At 53.1% G+C, this 15,210-nt stretch overlaps 1 protein-coding gene across 1 annotated transcript; it reads right to left on the reverse strand.

Moving 5' to 3' along the window:
• Positions 1 to 820: 820 nt before the first annotated feature.
• Positions 821 to 2,464, reverse strand: CPN2 (carboxypeptidase N subunit 2). Its single transcript, XM_047098852.1, has one exon. The coding sequence runs from the start codon at positions 2,462 to 2,464 to the stop codon at positions 821 to 823; it is 1,644 nt and encodes a 547-aa protein (XP_046954808.1).
• Between the last annotated feature and the right edge of the window lie 12,746 nt (positions 2,465 to 15,210).

The following is a 15,210-nucleotide window of genomic DNA, read 5'->3' on the forward strand; positions in this document are numbered from 1 at the left end:
CCAGGGCTATAAGCAAACCAGAGAAGCACTGCGGTGAGCGAGTGGCCCACAGCGTCAGATGCCATCAGAAAGCTAAGAACCGAAGCACCTCCGTGCCAGGCCACCCAGTTCACGCCCCCTCCTCCCTTCCTCCTCAAGGAGCAGCCCGGTCGTCTGCTGGACGTGAGGGGCAGCGGGCTTGGTGTGGGGAGAGCCAGACAGCTCGTGTCTGCTCTCCTGAGGCACCATTCGTCCTGGTTTCTCCCGGCCATGCTGCCAGAGGTGGCCCCTAATGACACAAGTGCCCCGCACAGCAGTCACACCTCTGCCCCTAAACCTTCCGGTCACTCCCGCTTCTATCACCTCCTTTGTTTTCCTCAGTGTCAATGAAAAACAAATTTCCAGGGAGAGAGATGGAAAGGGACATCTGGCCTTTGGACATCTGGTAGCTTCTGTGCTGTGGACGTGGACTGGAGGTTCCGGAACCTCAGGGCAGGATGAGAGTGAGATGGGTATTAGAGGATCAAGAAACACCAGGGAGAATGTTCTTTTATTCTCCAGACCGTGGTGCAGCTTTAACGGCTGCTTTGCAAAGCTTGAGGAAGGCCGAGGCAGGTCTCGGCCAGGTCGCTCAGCCTCTGAGCTGGGGTGGTAATCATGGAAGAGGAGGAGGACGGGGGGACCCTGGCTGGTGGAGCTGGCCGCGCGGCCTCCTCTCCCTTGGAGATGTAGCTCTGTCCCTCTGAAAAAGCAAAGCACCAGCTCCCCCTCCGCCCCCACCTCCCGCCTGGTCAGGCCCCGGGGGTCATCCATGCAGGCTCCCAGCTCGGTGACCCTATACTTAGTCTCCCCCGGGCCGAGCCTCGATAGACACAGTGAGCCTCACGGAGCCGCAGCTCGACCTCAGGTCCCACTCCTGACTGGCATTGTGGGTCAGTCCCGGGGAGCCGGACCCCTGCCTCGGGGACAGCTGGATGTTCAGCCAGCGACACCGGGTCTCGTCGCAAGCGAGCACCACGGTGCCCTCGGGGTTGCTGTAGGTGCACCGGCTCCCGGCTGCCCTCTCCTCCGCTACCAGATCCCAGCTTTCCCCGGGCTCCCTGTCCTCCATCCTCGGGGCCTGGATGCCCAAGCGGTCCCGGGTGACGGGACACACCAGCTGTTCCTCCTTTAGGGCGGGCAACACCTGGCCCTTCAGGTAGGCGGGGCCCGCACAGTAGGTCTGGATGTTGAAGAGCCGGTCGCTGTACTGGTTCAGCCAGCTGAAGAGGTAAGCCAGGTGGCAGTCGCACTGCCAGGGGTTGCCGTGCAGGGCCAGGTTGAACAGGTTGTAGTTGGTGTCAAAGATGCCCTCGGGGAGCGTGGTCAGCAGGTTCCTGGAGAGACTGAGCAGCTCAAGCTTGGACAGGTTCTGGAAGACGGCTGGGTGCAAGGCTGTCAGGTTGTTGCTGCCCAGGTAGAGCTTGACCAGCCCCTCCAGGTCTCTGAAGACGCCGGCGGGGAGACAGGCGATGGCGTTGTGCGAGAGCGTGAGGGAACCGAGGCTGGACAGGTTGGCAAAGGTGCCCTCGCCGACAGCCTCCAGCTGGTTGTAGGACAGAGACAGGCTGACCAGGGCGGGGGTGTGAGCGAAGAGGCCGGCGGGCAGCGTCCGCAGCGCGTTCCCCTGCAAGTTCAGGAAGGTCAGGCGGCCCAGGGAGGAGAAGACGGAGCCGGGCAGGTGCCTGATGGTGTTGTGCTGCAGCCACAGCTTCTCCAGACGGAAGAGCCCCGAAAACACCGTGGGTGGCAGCTCGGAGATGGAGTTGCCATCCAGGAAGAGCTCCCGGAGGCAGCCCAGTTTGTCAAACACGCCCTGGGGCAGGCTGGAGAGCGCGTTGCTGCTGAGCCTCAGGGTCTGCAGGCTGCCGAGGGGGTCGAACAGCTCCTCGGGCAGCTGGGCCAGCAGGTTCTGAGCAAGGTTGAGGGTCTTCAGACGGGCCAGGGGCCGGAAGAGCCTCCCGGGCAGGCTCTGGAGCCGGTTGCCTTGCAGCTGGAGAGACTCCAGGGCGCCCATTTGGTGGAAGAGGCCATCGGGCAGGGCCTCCAGCATGTTGAAGTTGAGGGTGAACTTGCCCAGCGAGGTCAGGTTGGAGAAGGTGTCGGTGCTGAGGTTGGAGAAGGCGCTGCCAGTGATCTCCAGGTCCTGGAGCCTGGGCAGCCCCCCGAAGGCGTCCGGCCCCAAGTGGCGGAGCTGCGTGTTGAGGAAGACCACCTTGGTCAGGTTGGGGCTGCCGCTGAAGGCCCCAGCTCCCACTGTGGCGAACGAGGTCTCTACGAAGATGACGTCTGTGGCGTGTGGTGGGAGGTCTGGCGGGATGGCAGCCAGCCCCTCATCGGAGCAGAACACCTCTCCGATGAAGCAGTCACACCCCTCCGGGCAGGGCTGGGCGTGCCTGGCCAGGAGCAGGAGGCAGGCCCAGGGTAGCCAGGCTCTGGGCAGCATCTCCTGACCCCAGTGGGAAGAGAAAACAGAAGTGACGCCTTAAGGGCAGTGCAGCACGGTGGCCAGCGCACCGCTGGGTCAGCCAGAAGACCCGGGGTGGGGGGACAGGGACGGGGATCAGCTGTCAGGGAGGCCACCCGTTGGGGCAGCCGTTTGTGTTTTCAGTGGTTGTTCCCATACTGCCTCCGGCAGCCTCGTGAGGTCAGCAGGACCAGCATTCTGACCTCCTGACACTGTGGGTGTCATGTGGCCTGTGCCCAGTCACCCTGCAGGTTAGTGGCAGGACAGCGACCCAGGCCTCTGGGACTTCCCATGCTCTTTCCAGATGAGAGAAAGGGCGGAAATGGGATAAAAAGGCATGAAAGACAGGGTGTAAGGAGAGCATGGGTATTTTTGCCCATGGAATTTTTTAAGGTCATGGGTCAAATATGGGCAGATTATTAGTGAGTTGGAAATCTTTAAACTGTAATTCTTCCTGAGCTTTCAGACCTCAGCACATTTCGGACCCTAATTATGAGATTTCAGCGTCTGCTCCTGTGCATCCGCTGAGGGTGAGAGCAGCAGAAGGGACAAGGCAGGTTCTTACCTCGAATGATCCCTGCTCCTCACTACGGCTGCCCAGTGCTCTCCTGCCCACCTGCCTGTGCCCCCCACCTCGGAGCCCCTGGAACTCTCCAACATTGTGTGGACAAAGAGGGTCCCAGCTGCAGGGATTCCACAGACCAGTAGGTTTCTGTTTTCAAGGGAAAAGGACTGAGTTTTTAGTTAACTAAAAAAAAAATTTTTAATGCCAGCATCCAACCACAGGATTGGATTGGCGCTGCGGGTCATAAGTGTGTTTTAGGGCTCAGTCTGTTTTGTATGTGAACTATCAGCCAACATGTAAACATGGAGGAATCTCACATTAAAAGTCCAGATTTCAGGGGGCCCCTGGGTGGCTCAGTCGGTTAAGCATCTGACTTCAGCCGGGTCGTGATCTCACAGTTCGTGGGTTCGAGCCCCGCATCAGGCTCTGTGCTGACAGCTCAGAGCCTGGAGCCTGCTTCAGGTTCTGTGTCTCCCTCTCTCTCTCTGCCCCTCCCCTGCTCACACTCTTTCTCTCCTTCAAAAATAAATAAACATTAAAAAAGATTTTTTTTTTTAAAGTCCAGATTTCAGGATGATTTAGGGGCTGTGGGCTCACATTGCCAGATGACAAGACCGACTGGGGCTTTGCTGCCCCATTAGGGGGTGTGCAACCCACCCCCCTCCCCCCCCCCCCACCCATCGTTTCCATGGCTTGTAGTGGCCCAAGCTCCGTGAGTTTGAATACAAGCTCCATCACATTCTAGCTGTGGGACCGTGGGCGTCTTACTTCATCTATAGTGCCTACCATGTCAGGGGAATTGCGAGGACTCAATGACAACAAATAAGCAAAAGTTTTAGGCCAGTGTCTAACATGGAATGAGAAATTAATAAAGTGTGTTAATTATGGTTCAAGGTTGCAAGCCACCTTGCATCATTACTCATCATTACATCGTTACTCTTTTAAACACCGAAAGAGTGGGAAGAGCAGAATGTCCTTTAGACAGAATACATTTGACTTTACCAAAAAAGACAGAAAAGAAGTTAGGAAGGGAGAGCGGAAGGAAGAAAAGAGACAAGGGAAAAGGAAGAAATACAGAAACAACCTGTCCCCAGTAAGCACTCACAATTGGCTTGGTTTTGGAGAATCTGGACCCCAGCGGCCTCTTTGCTGGCTGCTTCTCTGCTGCCCTCTGCTGGCTGCCTCTTCCATCCCAAGATTCCACTTCTGGCCAAAGGGCTCCGTTTGCAAACACAGTGCTTACAAAAGCCCCCTGTACCCTCCCCCCATTCAGACACTCAATAACTCAGTTTTTCCAGGAACTTTTCTGCCGAATCAATAGAGAAGGGACCATTTGTCCCACAGAAAGTGCATACCTCCCTTGATGCTTGCAGAGACACTGAGTCAGCCACAGGAGGTGGCCGGGAAGGACACATAGTAACTGCGCCTGCCTGCCACTCAGGCACAGGCGGGAAAGTAACAAGCGTCAGACAAGCGTGTGCCCCCTGGTGCTACAAGGCTTAGACCAGCGGTTACAGAGTTCAGCTTGAGCACAAGACTTTATTCTCTTGAGGTCGTACGTATAGGATACAGATAAGAAGCAGAGGTTCTGGAGAAGGATGAGGCAGCCACTGCCCCACCCCCACCCAGGCTGCCCCTAGGGATCCTGACAGAAGACTTCCTTGAGCCCAGAAATGAGGTGCCTGGTGGTTGCTTCTCCATCTTGACAGCTAGCTGGGCCCTCCAGAACGGTGGCCTTTCATGGCTGTCCTTTTTTGTGAGATGAGGCTGCTCATCTCTGTGCTCAGCGTCCAGCACGGTGCTGACTTACCGTGGACTTGGTTAGGGTTTGTGGCCCCAAACACTTCATCGCTGGTATGAGCAGCGTGGGAGGTAGATTTGCCCTTCCCTAGCATGGTTCGAGCCCAAGTGAATGACCATCAGCCAGGCCGTGAGAGCAGACTCGAATGCTTCTCCTCCAGAGAGTAAGAGAGGAGAACAATTTTTATGTTAAACGTGCCATAATGCATAAAAACGCATACTGCGCCAGTATCCTTCCTTGCAAACCCCTTTAGTCTTTGGTTCTCAAAGGCAGTTTCCAGAAAGACTTCCACTAGTATGGACATGAAGGCCCTGGAGTGAATATATACAAGGGACCTCACGTGCTGTCTGTCCCCAGATCCCTAAGGGCATGCACTTCCGTGACATAATCAGCGTAGTGCAAATGGACCTGGGAAGGCAGCCCACATGAGCCGTGGCCCCTGGGTACCTGAAGCATGATTTCAAATGTGGGCACTGGGGGACCTGGGGGGCTCAGTCGGTTACGTATCCAACTGTTGATTTCGGCTCAGGTCACGATCTCGTGGTCATGAGATCGAGCCCAGCATCAGGCTCTATGCTGGGCATGGAGCCTGTCTGAGATTCTCTCTCCCTCTGCCCTTCATCTGCTTTCACGCACACTCTCTCCCCTCCCTTTCTAAAAAATAAAAAATAATAATAAAATATAAAATAAAATAAAATAGGGGCATAGCCTCCGGATGGCTATGTCCCTATGGTTTTACAAACTTCTCACCCCTTGGAGGTGTCGTGGTGGGAAGAGGGCCAGAACAGGGCCTCTGAAGTTCAGGAAAGAAAGAGCCCCGGTCTGGGGGGGTTGGAGGAAGCAGGGGACAGCACTCACAGTGAAGGTGTGGAACACTGACCACTTCCAAACGATCTACTCTCAGCCCAAGACTCATTGTCACCACTCTAGAATGGCTAAGAGTTTGTGCTCTGGAGTCAGACAGTATGGGTTCAAATCCTGTCTCTATCCCTCATTAGCTGTGTGGCCTTGGCTGAATTACTTAACCTCTCTGTGCTTCAAGGTCCTAATCTTCAAAACAGCAAGCTTCAATACTACCTTCCTCATGGAGTTGTTCTGAGGATTGAATGAGAAAATGTGTTGAAAGCCACAAACCCAGAGCCCTGCCCACAGTGAGTGTTCAGCAACAGAGCGTTAATGACCCTGATTATTCTGAGTTCAGGCCAGTCCCAGCTTTGTTCTGAAGTCATCACAGAAGTTAGCTATGGAAAACCTGATGAGATCGTCCAACCACCCCATTTATGGACCAGCGAGATGCCTCTCTGTAGCACTTTTTCTGGCTCTTTCCTCCCAGCCAAGGGAAACATGTAATTGCTTTGCCCTTGGTTTAGAAGAGCACAGATTTTGATGGCTCTGGCTAGGATGCCCTGGACTTGGGCCCCTTCCTCAACCGCCCTTAAGAGCAGGTCACCGGGGGCTCTGGAGATGGGAAGTGCCCCTGCCTAGGCACCATGGAGCCTGGTACCAGAAGGGACTGTGGGGCGGCAGCCAGAAGATTCCTGCTTCTCATCCGAGAAACCACCTCTGCATTGATGCAGAGACCAGCCAATGCCCGCAAAAACTGTTCCATGCCTTTAGCAAGCCAAGGAAGTCTGGCTTTGGCGGGGGCAGGGAGGGCGGTTCACTGCTTGCAGATGAACTTTTTCCTCTTCTCAAGTTGCTTTTGGGTTGATACATTTCTGTGTGTGCCACAAGCCAGTCTCTCATCCACCACAAAGCCAACCCTCACTCCTTCCAGAGGGCGACGGGAGCCCAGAGCCCCGGCCCCAAACCCCCAGCGGACTGCTGCTATACTCAGAGATGTCGACACTGGCGTCTGCACGGCCAACAGGGCTGCCTTCTGCCTCTTGGACCCCAGGGCATCCGAGAGCAGCAAGAGGGGCTTCAGAGGTTGGAACCACCGACTGCTTCATCCCGGTCCCCGGGGAACGCCTGCCACTGCCTGGATCCCAGCCTCCTTTCCTGGGCTCCTGCCTCCACCCCAGCCAGCCGGCCCTCCCCACCCTGCTGCCCACTGTGTCCCAGGCAGGGGAGTGGCCCCTCGGGGACAGTTTCTGCACTCGTAAATTGAGAACAGTCACGATAGTAACACTACTCCCTAAATTAAGGCTTTGTTACAGTTAGTGCGGTAATCACGTAAGAGAACTGGTAATGACGTAAGATAAGTGACATGGTGATATAAGAAATATACATTTGTGGTTCGAGCCCTGGGTCGGCCTCTGTGCTGACAGCTCTGAACCTGGAGCCTGCTTCAGATGCCGTGTCTCTGTCTCTCTCTGCCCCTTCCCCACTTGTGTTTCTTTCTCTCTCTCTCTCTCTCAAAAAAAAAAAAAAATACACTTAAAAAAATTGGGGGCACCCGGTGGCTCAGTCAGTTGAGCGTCTGACTTCAGCTCAGGTCATGATCTCATGGGTTTGTGAGTTCAAGCCCTGTGTCAGGCTCTGTGCTAACAACTCAGAGCCGGGAGCCTGCTTCGGATTCCATGTCTCCCTCTCTCTCTCTCTCTGACCCTGCCCTACTCTCACTCTGTCTCTCTCTCTCTCTCTCTCTCTCTCAAAAATAAATAAAAATTAAAAAACAAAAAAGAAATATACATTTGCTCTCTTTATCCTGGTTCTTGACACAGCTCCAAAAACCCTTGAAGCTTCCTGAGAGATAATAGGGGGCTTCTTTTGTTATTCAGAATCAGCTCCTTTCAACCCACATCTTTATGTCAATGAAGTGACTCTCCGTGGGCCCCTAGATAAAGTTCAGATTGTACACCAAGTATTTGCTGGGGTAATCTTTGAAAAATAGAACTGTGGGATTTTACTTTTTTCCTTTTGCTTTTATCATATATGTTTTACATTCTAAAAATATAACAAACCAGTGGCTTTTGTAATAAGGTCAAAAGTTATAAAAATTCAGGTCATCCTGTAAAACACACAGCACAGTTCCAAACACATAATGGGCTCCCTTGATTTCTCTCCCTCCTTGCAATTACACTGCAAAAGCCTGGAAGAGCCCGTCTCCCAGCTGCCATGGTGTTCTTAAAGATAGCCAGCCTTGTGAAATCAGACAAGTTGTGAACTGAGCACGGTATTTCCTCGAACGCTTTCCACAGGGTGCCACCTCTAACTCCTGCTTCTACAGCCCTTTTCATTTTAGAATGCCCCCATGACTCCCCATCCTGCCTGCACCCCCAGCCCGTGCAAGTCACACCTCCTCCAGGAAGCCCTCCTTGACTGCATCTCCCGGGGATCCCACAGGCCATTCCCGTCCTCAGTGGAACGCTTGGGTTCCTCTGCTCTAAATTCTGATCACTTGCAGCCATCTGACTGTGAGCCTCAGGGGGCTGGGCTTCTGTCCTCTGCAGCGGGTCCAACCTGACGGAGCGCCCCCAGCACCGAGCTGAGCCCGGGCGAGGTGCTGTGTGCTGAATTGAACCACAAGTGTCTGTGGCTCGTGGCACCCTGTACATCACGCCTTATGTTCCTTCTGCTTAGTGGAGCCGGGGGGCACCTGAGCTCTGCCGGGGCTGTGACCTGGGTTCAAATTCTGACACTGCTACCTACAAGCTGTGTGGGCTTGGCCAGGTCATCCAGCCTCCGTTTTCCCCTGCATGATTATAACCCCGTCCCTCGGGGTTAAAATTAGTATTCAATGCGTAAGTTAGATAGTAAATATAAAGCATTTAACACAGTACCTGGGCAACAGTAAATGTTCAGTAAAAGGTAGCTACATACGTATTTTATTCCTAGAGGGACTGTAGACTTTATCAACTAAGCCAGGACTAAAACAGGAGCTATGGATAATTATGCCAGGGTGACATTAACAAGGCATAAGTGAGGCTGGAACCAGACAAACCTGGGCATGTGGTTGTCTGCTTATCCCCACGGTTCACTATGTGCCCCCAGAGCACAGGGACCGGGTCACCTTGATCTCAGGAAAGCCTTGCCTCAGGCCAGCACCTGAGCACCCGGCTGAGCACTTCAGGGGCTTCTCCTCCCATGGCAGAGGACGCGGATAGTGCAGCCTGCCTGGAGTTGGGGACAGGCTCTGAAACCTGGGAGAGTGGCCTTCCCCTCTCGTGCCCCACAGCCGGGACTGAGGCCAGATTCCTCCCACGTCCCCACAGACCCCAGGAGACCTACCGTGAGGGGCTGAGCAGGTGCACACCGGCCGCCCTGGCTCTTCCGGTGGAGTGGAAGGGTCTGGTGTGGTCTGTGATCAGTATGAACCCAGCAGTGCCAGCACGGATCAAAGTTCCAGGCAGTGGTTCCTCCCCTCACGTGGCCTAAGTGTTCCCAGAATGTCACCAGGGTCACAGGACAGGAGAACAGAATCTGGCACAAGGCCTCTAAAGATTACAAAATAACCCTGAACTGTTTCCATGGACAGATCCACACTGAGGCCAAAATCTGGCTAAGATCCCAGGCCTGGCACCTGCAGGAGGACCCCGGGGCATCCACTAGGCCCTAGAAAGTTTCCAATAGGCCTATCCCGAGGTGAGGACTAGGACCGGGGGGCCACGCCTACATCCTCTCCTGGTGAAGGGCCAGGCCAGTGCTGGGAGCCTGACCTCGGCCAAACAGCCAGCCACAGACATCTGCTGGGCTATCAATGACAGGAGACATTCTAAGAGGGCTGTGGGCTGGTTCCTTGGTTTGTCTGTCTGTTTCATAAACCAACTTTCTAAAGCCTTTCTGGGTTAAAAAGGGAGAAGATAGAAGGCGGTGGATTTGGGCCCAATATGGAGAGGCATGCTTTCACCACAGGGCTAGCCAAGGATGAAAGACATTGCCTTGGGAGGCAGTGGTTTTCCTGTTTGGAAAGGTTCATCCAGGGGCTACAGAATGAGGCAAACTGTGTGTGGGAGGAGGGGGAGGAGGGGGGGAGGGGAGGAGGGGGGAGGGGTGTATATGAGCATATATATGTTTTTTATTTTTTTAATGTTTATTTATTTTTAAAGGAGAGAGATGGAACATGAGCAGGGGAGGGGCAGAGAGAGAGGGAGACACAGAATCCGAAACAGACTCCAGGCTCTGAGCTGTCAGCACAGAGCCCGATGCGGGGCTCGAACTCATGAACTGTGAGATCACGACCTGAGCCGAAGTCGGACGTTTAACCGACTGAGCCACCCAGGCGCCCCAAGCATGTATATGTTTTAAGGGATGCAGGGTGAAGGCATGACCCAGATAAGCAATCTCAGATGATTTTCAATGTCCAGTCTACCATTCAAAGCAGACTGTTGACTTTAAAATTCGTTGCATGGTATTAATATTTATCTCACTCCTTTTCAAATATTAATATTTCATCAGCCAAACCACAAAGGTCTGATAAAATGTAGCAAGAAAACATTTTTCAATAGAGACATATTACAAATCCACACTTTGGCGGAGGAAAATGGGAGCATGTCAGAGGGGAGAAAACCTGTGGACCTCCATAGCTCCCACCCTTCATAGCACCTGCCCTCCAAAGCACCCGCTCTCCATAGCTCCCACCCTCCAAAGCACCCGCCCTTCATAGCACCCACCTTCATAGCACCCAGGCTGACAGAGGCAAGATGGCACACTGGAAGAATGGCCAGAGGCCAAGGGGTGAATGAAGGGGGCACACCTCTGGAGAAGACTCACAGCCAGGCTAGGGGAACAGTCCAATCTGCCCTGTGCTCTGAATAGGTTCTTATCACGTTGACACTCGTCTGCAGAAAGAGAGTTTGTCTGTTTGTCAATATCATGGTGAACAAGAGAAATTGGGTATCAGTGGATCCGGGTTGGAATCCTGGCTCTTCACCTAATTAACCAGACTTACACAAGTTATTTTATCTCTACAAGTCTTTGCATTCCCATGTGTGGAATGGGTGTGGTAGAGGGCTGATGTGTGTGTGTGAAGGGGAGATTTGCATTAGGAACTCTAGGGACCTTCTGGGAAATGGGATAAAGACTCTAACCCCTTTTTCCATTACCCAGAACTCCAGAAACTTGTCTAAGAGGCCAGGTCCAGTGGTGAAGGAAGGACAACAAGCGTTGCCCCAAGTCATTGAAGCACAACAAGCACACTATTGACCCCCATTCAGGTCCAGCTTCCTGGGACAAGCTTACACCTGGCAGAAGGGATCTAAGAGCTAAAAAGGGCCTGGGAAAATACAGTTTCAAGCTCCTTTATTGGGCATAGCAGTGGGATAAAGGAACAGCAGAGTCATTCCTCTCTGAAGCACTATGCCAGCCACTATGGCAGCCCCTGCAATCTGGAGACCTGAACGAGTCCTGGGCACACCTGGACACGTTGGAGGGAGCTAGTGTCTTCTGACAGCCCACAGGCTGTCACCGAGCCTGGTGCTCAGCACTGATAGGAGTCCTGAGGTGTGCAGGACAGCCCTGTCCGCCTGAGTCTGCGTGTGTGTGTGTGTGCACGTGCACGGTCAATGAAGGCTGAGTGGACTTCGTAGCCTTTCTGGTGACATAGAAGAACCTCCAGTCTGGGGGTCTGGGGACCCGTGGCAGTCCAAGCTCAGCTGAGTTCACTAGGTGACTATGGGAAACTCATTTTCCCCTTGGATCTCACTTTCTTCAGGTTGAACCTATTCTTAAGACTCCTTCCAGCCACAGTGGCCTATAGATAGCATTTGTTACTCCATTTTTGCTCCCCCTCACTTTCGAAAGGCCTTTTCCCCACTCGGAATCTACTCTCTGTCAGGGGCTGTCTGGGTCAGCCTTGCATGCATGTGACAGGAGTAGAATCAGCAGGTGTGAGATTCCTTAGCCAAGACGTCCATAGAGAGCACAGGCGTCCTGTGTATACCATTTATTGTTGATTCTGTACACCACGGTTGTTATGGGCAGCGTCCAGCGAAGTTGGACCCCCAACCCTGCCCACCAGGGCTCACACTCTATAAAACCCTGGGGGCCTAGAAATCTCTAAACGCATCACCAAGCACCTGGGATTATTTGCAGTGATTCTCTAAGCGAGGCGAATATGATCTACTTTTGAATGCAGCATGAAGGCAACAGGTTGGTGAGAAGGAGCTCTCCGTAGGTGAAGGAGAGATCCAGGCTGGGAGGAGTCTGGCCTGGAGAAGCACCCGCCCGGCCCCCCTCTCCGAACCCCAGTGATGGCTTCTTCCTCGAGCCCTCCACCACCTCCCCAGCACCCTGGATTCGGTTCTGACTGTAGGATCTGTGGGCTGAGCTCGGAGTGGTTTGCAGCTAAAGGCTGGGATACAGCCAACTTCTGGTTACCGGCTCTAGTTACCTAGTTATCTCTAGCTGTCTGCTCTCCGTAAGCTTCCTGAGTTTGGAAACAGATTCCTGAAACTGCTCTGCACTGACATCTGAAGGGTTGTGAACTTGTGTTGTTGCCTATGAAGAGTCCTGAGAGCTGAGCTGTGCCCTTAACTCCTAAAGAAGAAGAGAGCACACACACAGCCCCAACAGTTTCCATGAGAGGGGCCTTTTTTCTGTAAGGGACGGGTGAACTTCATGTTTTCCTGTATTGACCAGGCTTCTGGTCCACACACTACCACATGAGGTTCCCATGCCTGGACTATAAGAAGCAACAGGAAAGTGACTCCCATTTTCTCGACTGATGAAAGCGCAGGACAGGCCACAAGGTCTCGTACAAAGTTTGAAGACAGAAAGGAAACCCACAGCCCACTGAACAACGTTGCGGAAGAAAGTGATTTTAGACCCATTTCAAAGGGATAAAGGTAGTACCTATGCACAAGGGTGTTGTGAAGTTTAAAAAGAAAATGCTCATTAAGTGCTTTAAAGGGTATCTACGCACTTAAGTAAGCATCGTCGCTAAACAGTGGTTCTAACTGGCTTTTATTATCTTTCCTGCAACATTAACATTAATGGAAGCTGCTAGTACCGGCAAGGTGAAAAATTAAAGTGAACTCTGTGCCCTACCTCAGCCTTGGGGGACAAAGCAGCTCGCTCCAGCGCTGAGAAGTGAGCAAATGCAATGTCTTGTGGGAAAGGAAACTCTACCCAGCTTTTCTGGTAGCTTCCTGACCAGACACCATGGTGCAGAGAGGCCAAGACGCCTGCCGAAGAATTGGAGGCCCAGTGGCTCCATCCAAGCCACTCTGATGAAAGAAAGGGACAGGCAAGCCAGAGGGTCAGGTAAAGGGGACACACTGGGTGAAGATGACTCCTTCCTCACCTCCCTGCCATCTCGGGCCCACTTGCACCCTTGTACAACGAGACACCGGAGGCGGTGCCACACCATGCTTCCTGTCTGGAGGAAAGCAGGCCGCTTCCCCTGATGGCCCCAGGATCGAATAGGGCAGCACCATCAGTGGAATGATGCCCATGCCCCAAGCTCTGGGCTCACTTCCTTTCATGCTCTGGCAAGTGTCAGTACCTGTCCACTAGTTGCTATAAATATTTTGAAAACATTTTGGAGGCCCAGATTTACCTTGGAGAGATGTCTTTTGCCTTTGACAAGCCCTGTCTCTCCCAGATTCTCTGGGACAGAGAGTATAACGCTACTAAGTGTAGTAGTTAGCACATCCCTTCATGGACCCTTTTTGTTGGGAACCTCGTAGCACCGTGCTGCTAAGGCCTCGCGGGATTTCCCATTCGTCTTGTGCTACAGAGGAAACTAGTAAGAGCCAGTCAGGGTTTCCCAATCGTGATAGCATTGGCTGCAGCTCTTTCCTGGGCAGACATAGGCACCCGAAATTCTCCATTTCACTGTTTTTACCTCTCAACTGATAGACCAGTTGTCCAGACGAAGATGTGAGTTGCCCTGAGCAAAATTTCTTTACCAGTGTGAATGTATGTGGAGCAGGAAGGGTGACAAAGGCAGGCATTTATGTGACTATTATAACCCCGGACCAAACAACTCCACTCTCATAACCAGGCCACAGGCACAAGGAGTCCCAGAGAGCCCCCTGACCCAGCGTGACCTCTCTGTATGCCCTGATGTTGCCTGCTGTATGTGATGAACGTCTGTGTCTGGCTGACTGATGGGGGATTTTACCACACTAACAGGATTACCGGGTTCCATTACACTTGGCTTTTCAATTAAAGGATCTCATCTCTGAACTATTTCACTTCCCTCAAATGGGGAGTGAAAATTAAAAACAGATATAAGGCATAGCATGCCCATAAAAGGACCAGGCAGAGGGGCCTCCGATCAGCAGCAGACAGCTTGCGGGCAGAGAAAGGTCTTCTGCAGTCGAGATGCCTCTAACCTGGCCATCCTGGGTGCCTTGGGGCGTGGGGATCTAATAACATCTGCTGTCTAGGCCGGAATGTACCCACATCCTCTCCGCCACCCCTGGCAGCTGGGCCTTTGCAAGGGCTGGCTGGCAGGGACAGTGAGGGGCTGGCTTGGCTCATGGGGACCCATCTCCAAAAGCCTGTATTCTCCAGTTAAAGCCCAGGATCGAAGATACTAGTGATACTCTGTTTCTTGATGTGGATGCTGATTACATGGGTATGAACTGTTCGTGAGGATCCATCCAACTCTACATGATCACACTCCCACGTGTCTGTACGTATGCTACACTTCAGTAAAAAGTTAAAAGAGAAAAACCCTAGGGGTGAACATAAGGGCCCCCTGGTACCTGGGTGCTTTCTCCATCCAGTACCAATAAGCTGATTTTAAATGTTTTTAGGGGGCAGACATTCTACATGATCTTATTCCCCAAGGGACCAAAATTTTCAAAGCAAAGTCTGCAGTTCAGAAATATTCTCCACGAGGCTGACTTATTGCACTGGTGCCCTTCTTCCTTTTCCAGATAACGATCCCGTGAGAGATGTTGACAGCGGCCCTCTCCACAGGAACTGAGCGACATGGTCCCTCCTTGTCTCTTTCACAGCATCCGAAAGCCAGGGTGCTTGGCCACTCTCAGGAAGCCAGTTGAGTGGGTGGAAGCCTTCTTTGAGGACAGAACTCACCCTGCCTTCAGGAGCAGAACATTGAGGGAGACCTTTCATTTCAGGGGACAGGGGACAGTCATGCCACAGGCGGGGGGGGGGGGAAGCGAAGGAAGGGGAATCAACTTACATCATACTTGGGAGAGGAGCTGCCACCCCCCCCCCCCGGGGAGAACTATTCCCACAAAGTGAGTAGACATGGGAACGGAGTCTACAGAGGCCAGCAGGGCCGTGGACACAGGGAAGCTTGTTCTTGGAGGAGAGCTGGTGAGGCTGTGGAGAGGGGCCTTCTCGAGTGAATTAGACATGAATTAGAAACCCCAGGGGGGTTTTGCCATGGCCAGTTCGATCTCCCTGGTGGTTACGAAGGCCCTGAAAGAGCTGATTCTCCTGTAGTTCTCTATAGGAGAACCAGGCAGGTCAGGAAAAAGTGGGGGGGGGGAGCCTTTC

Source organism: Lynx rufus, unplaced genomic scaffold (genome assembly GCF_022079265.1).
Source record: "Lynx rufus isolate CCGP_SWC_20201006 ecotype Redwood Valley unplaced genomic scaffold, mLynRuf1.p SCAF_5, whole genome shotgun sequence".
In the NCBI taxonomy this organism is placed as follows: domain Eukaryota; kingdom Metazoa; phylum Chordata; class Mammalia; order Carnivora; family Felidae; genus Lynx; species Lynx rufus.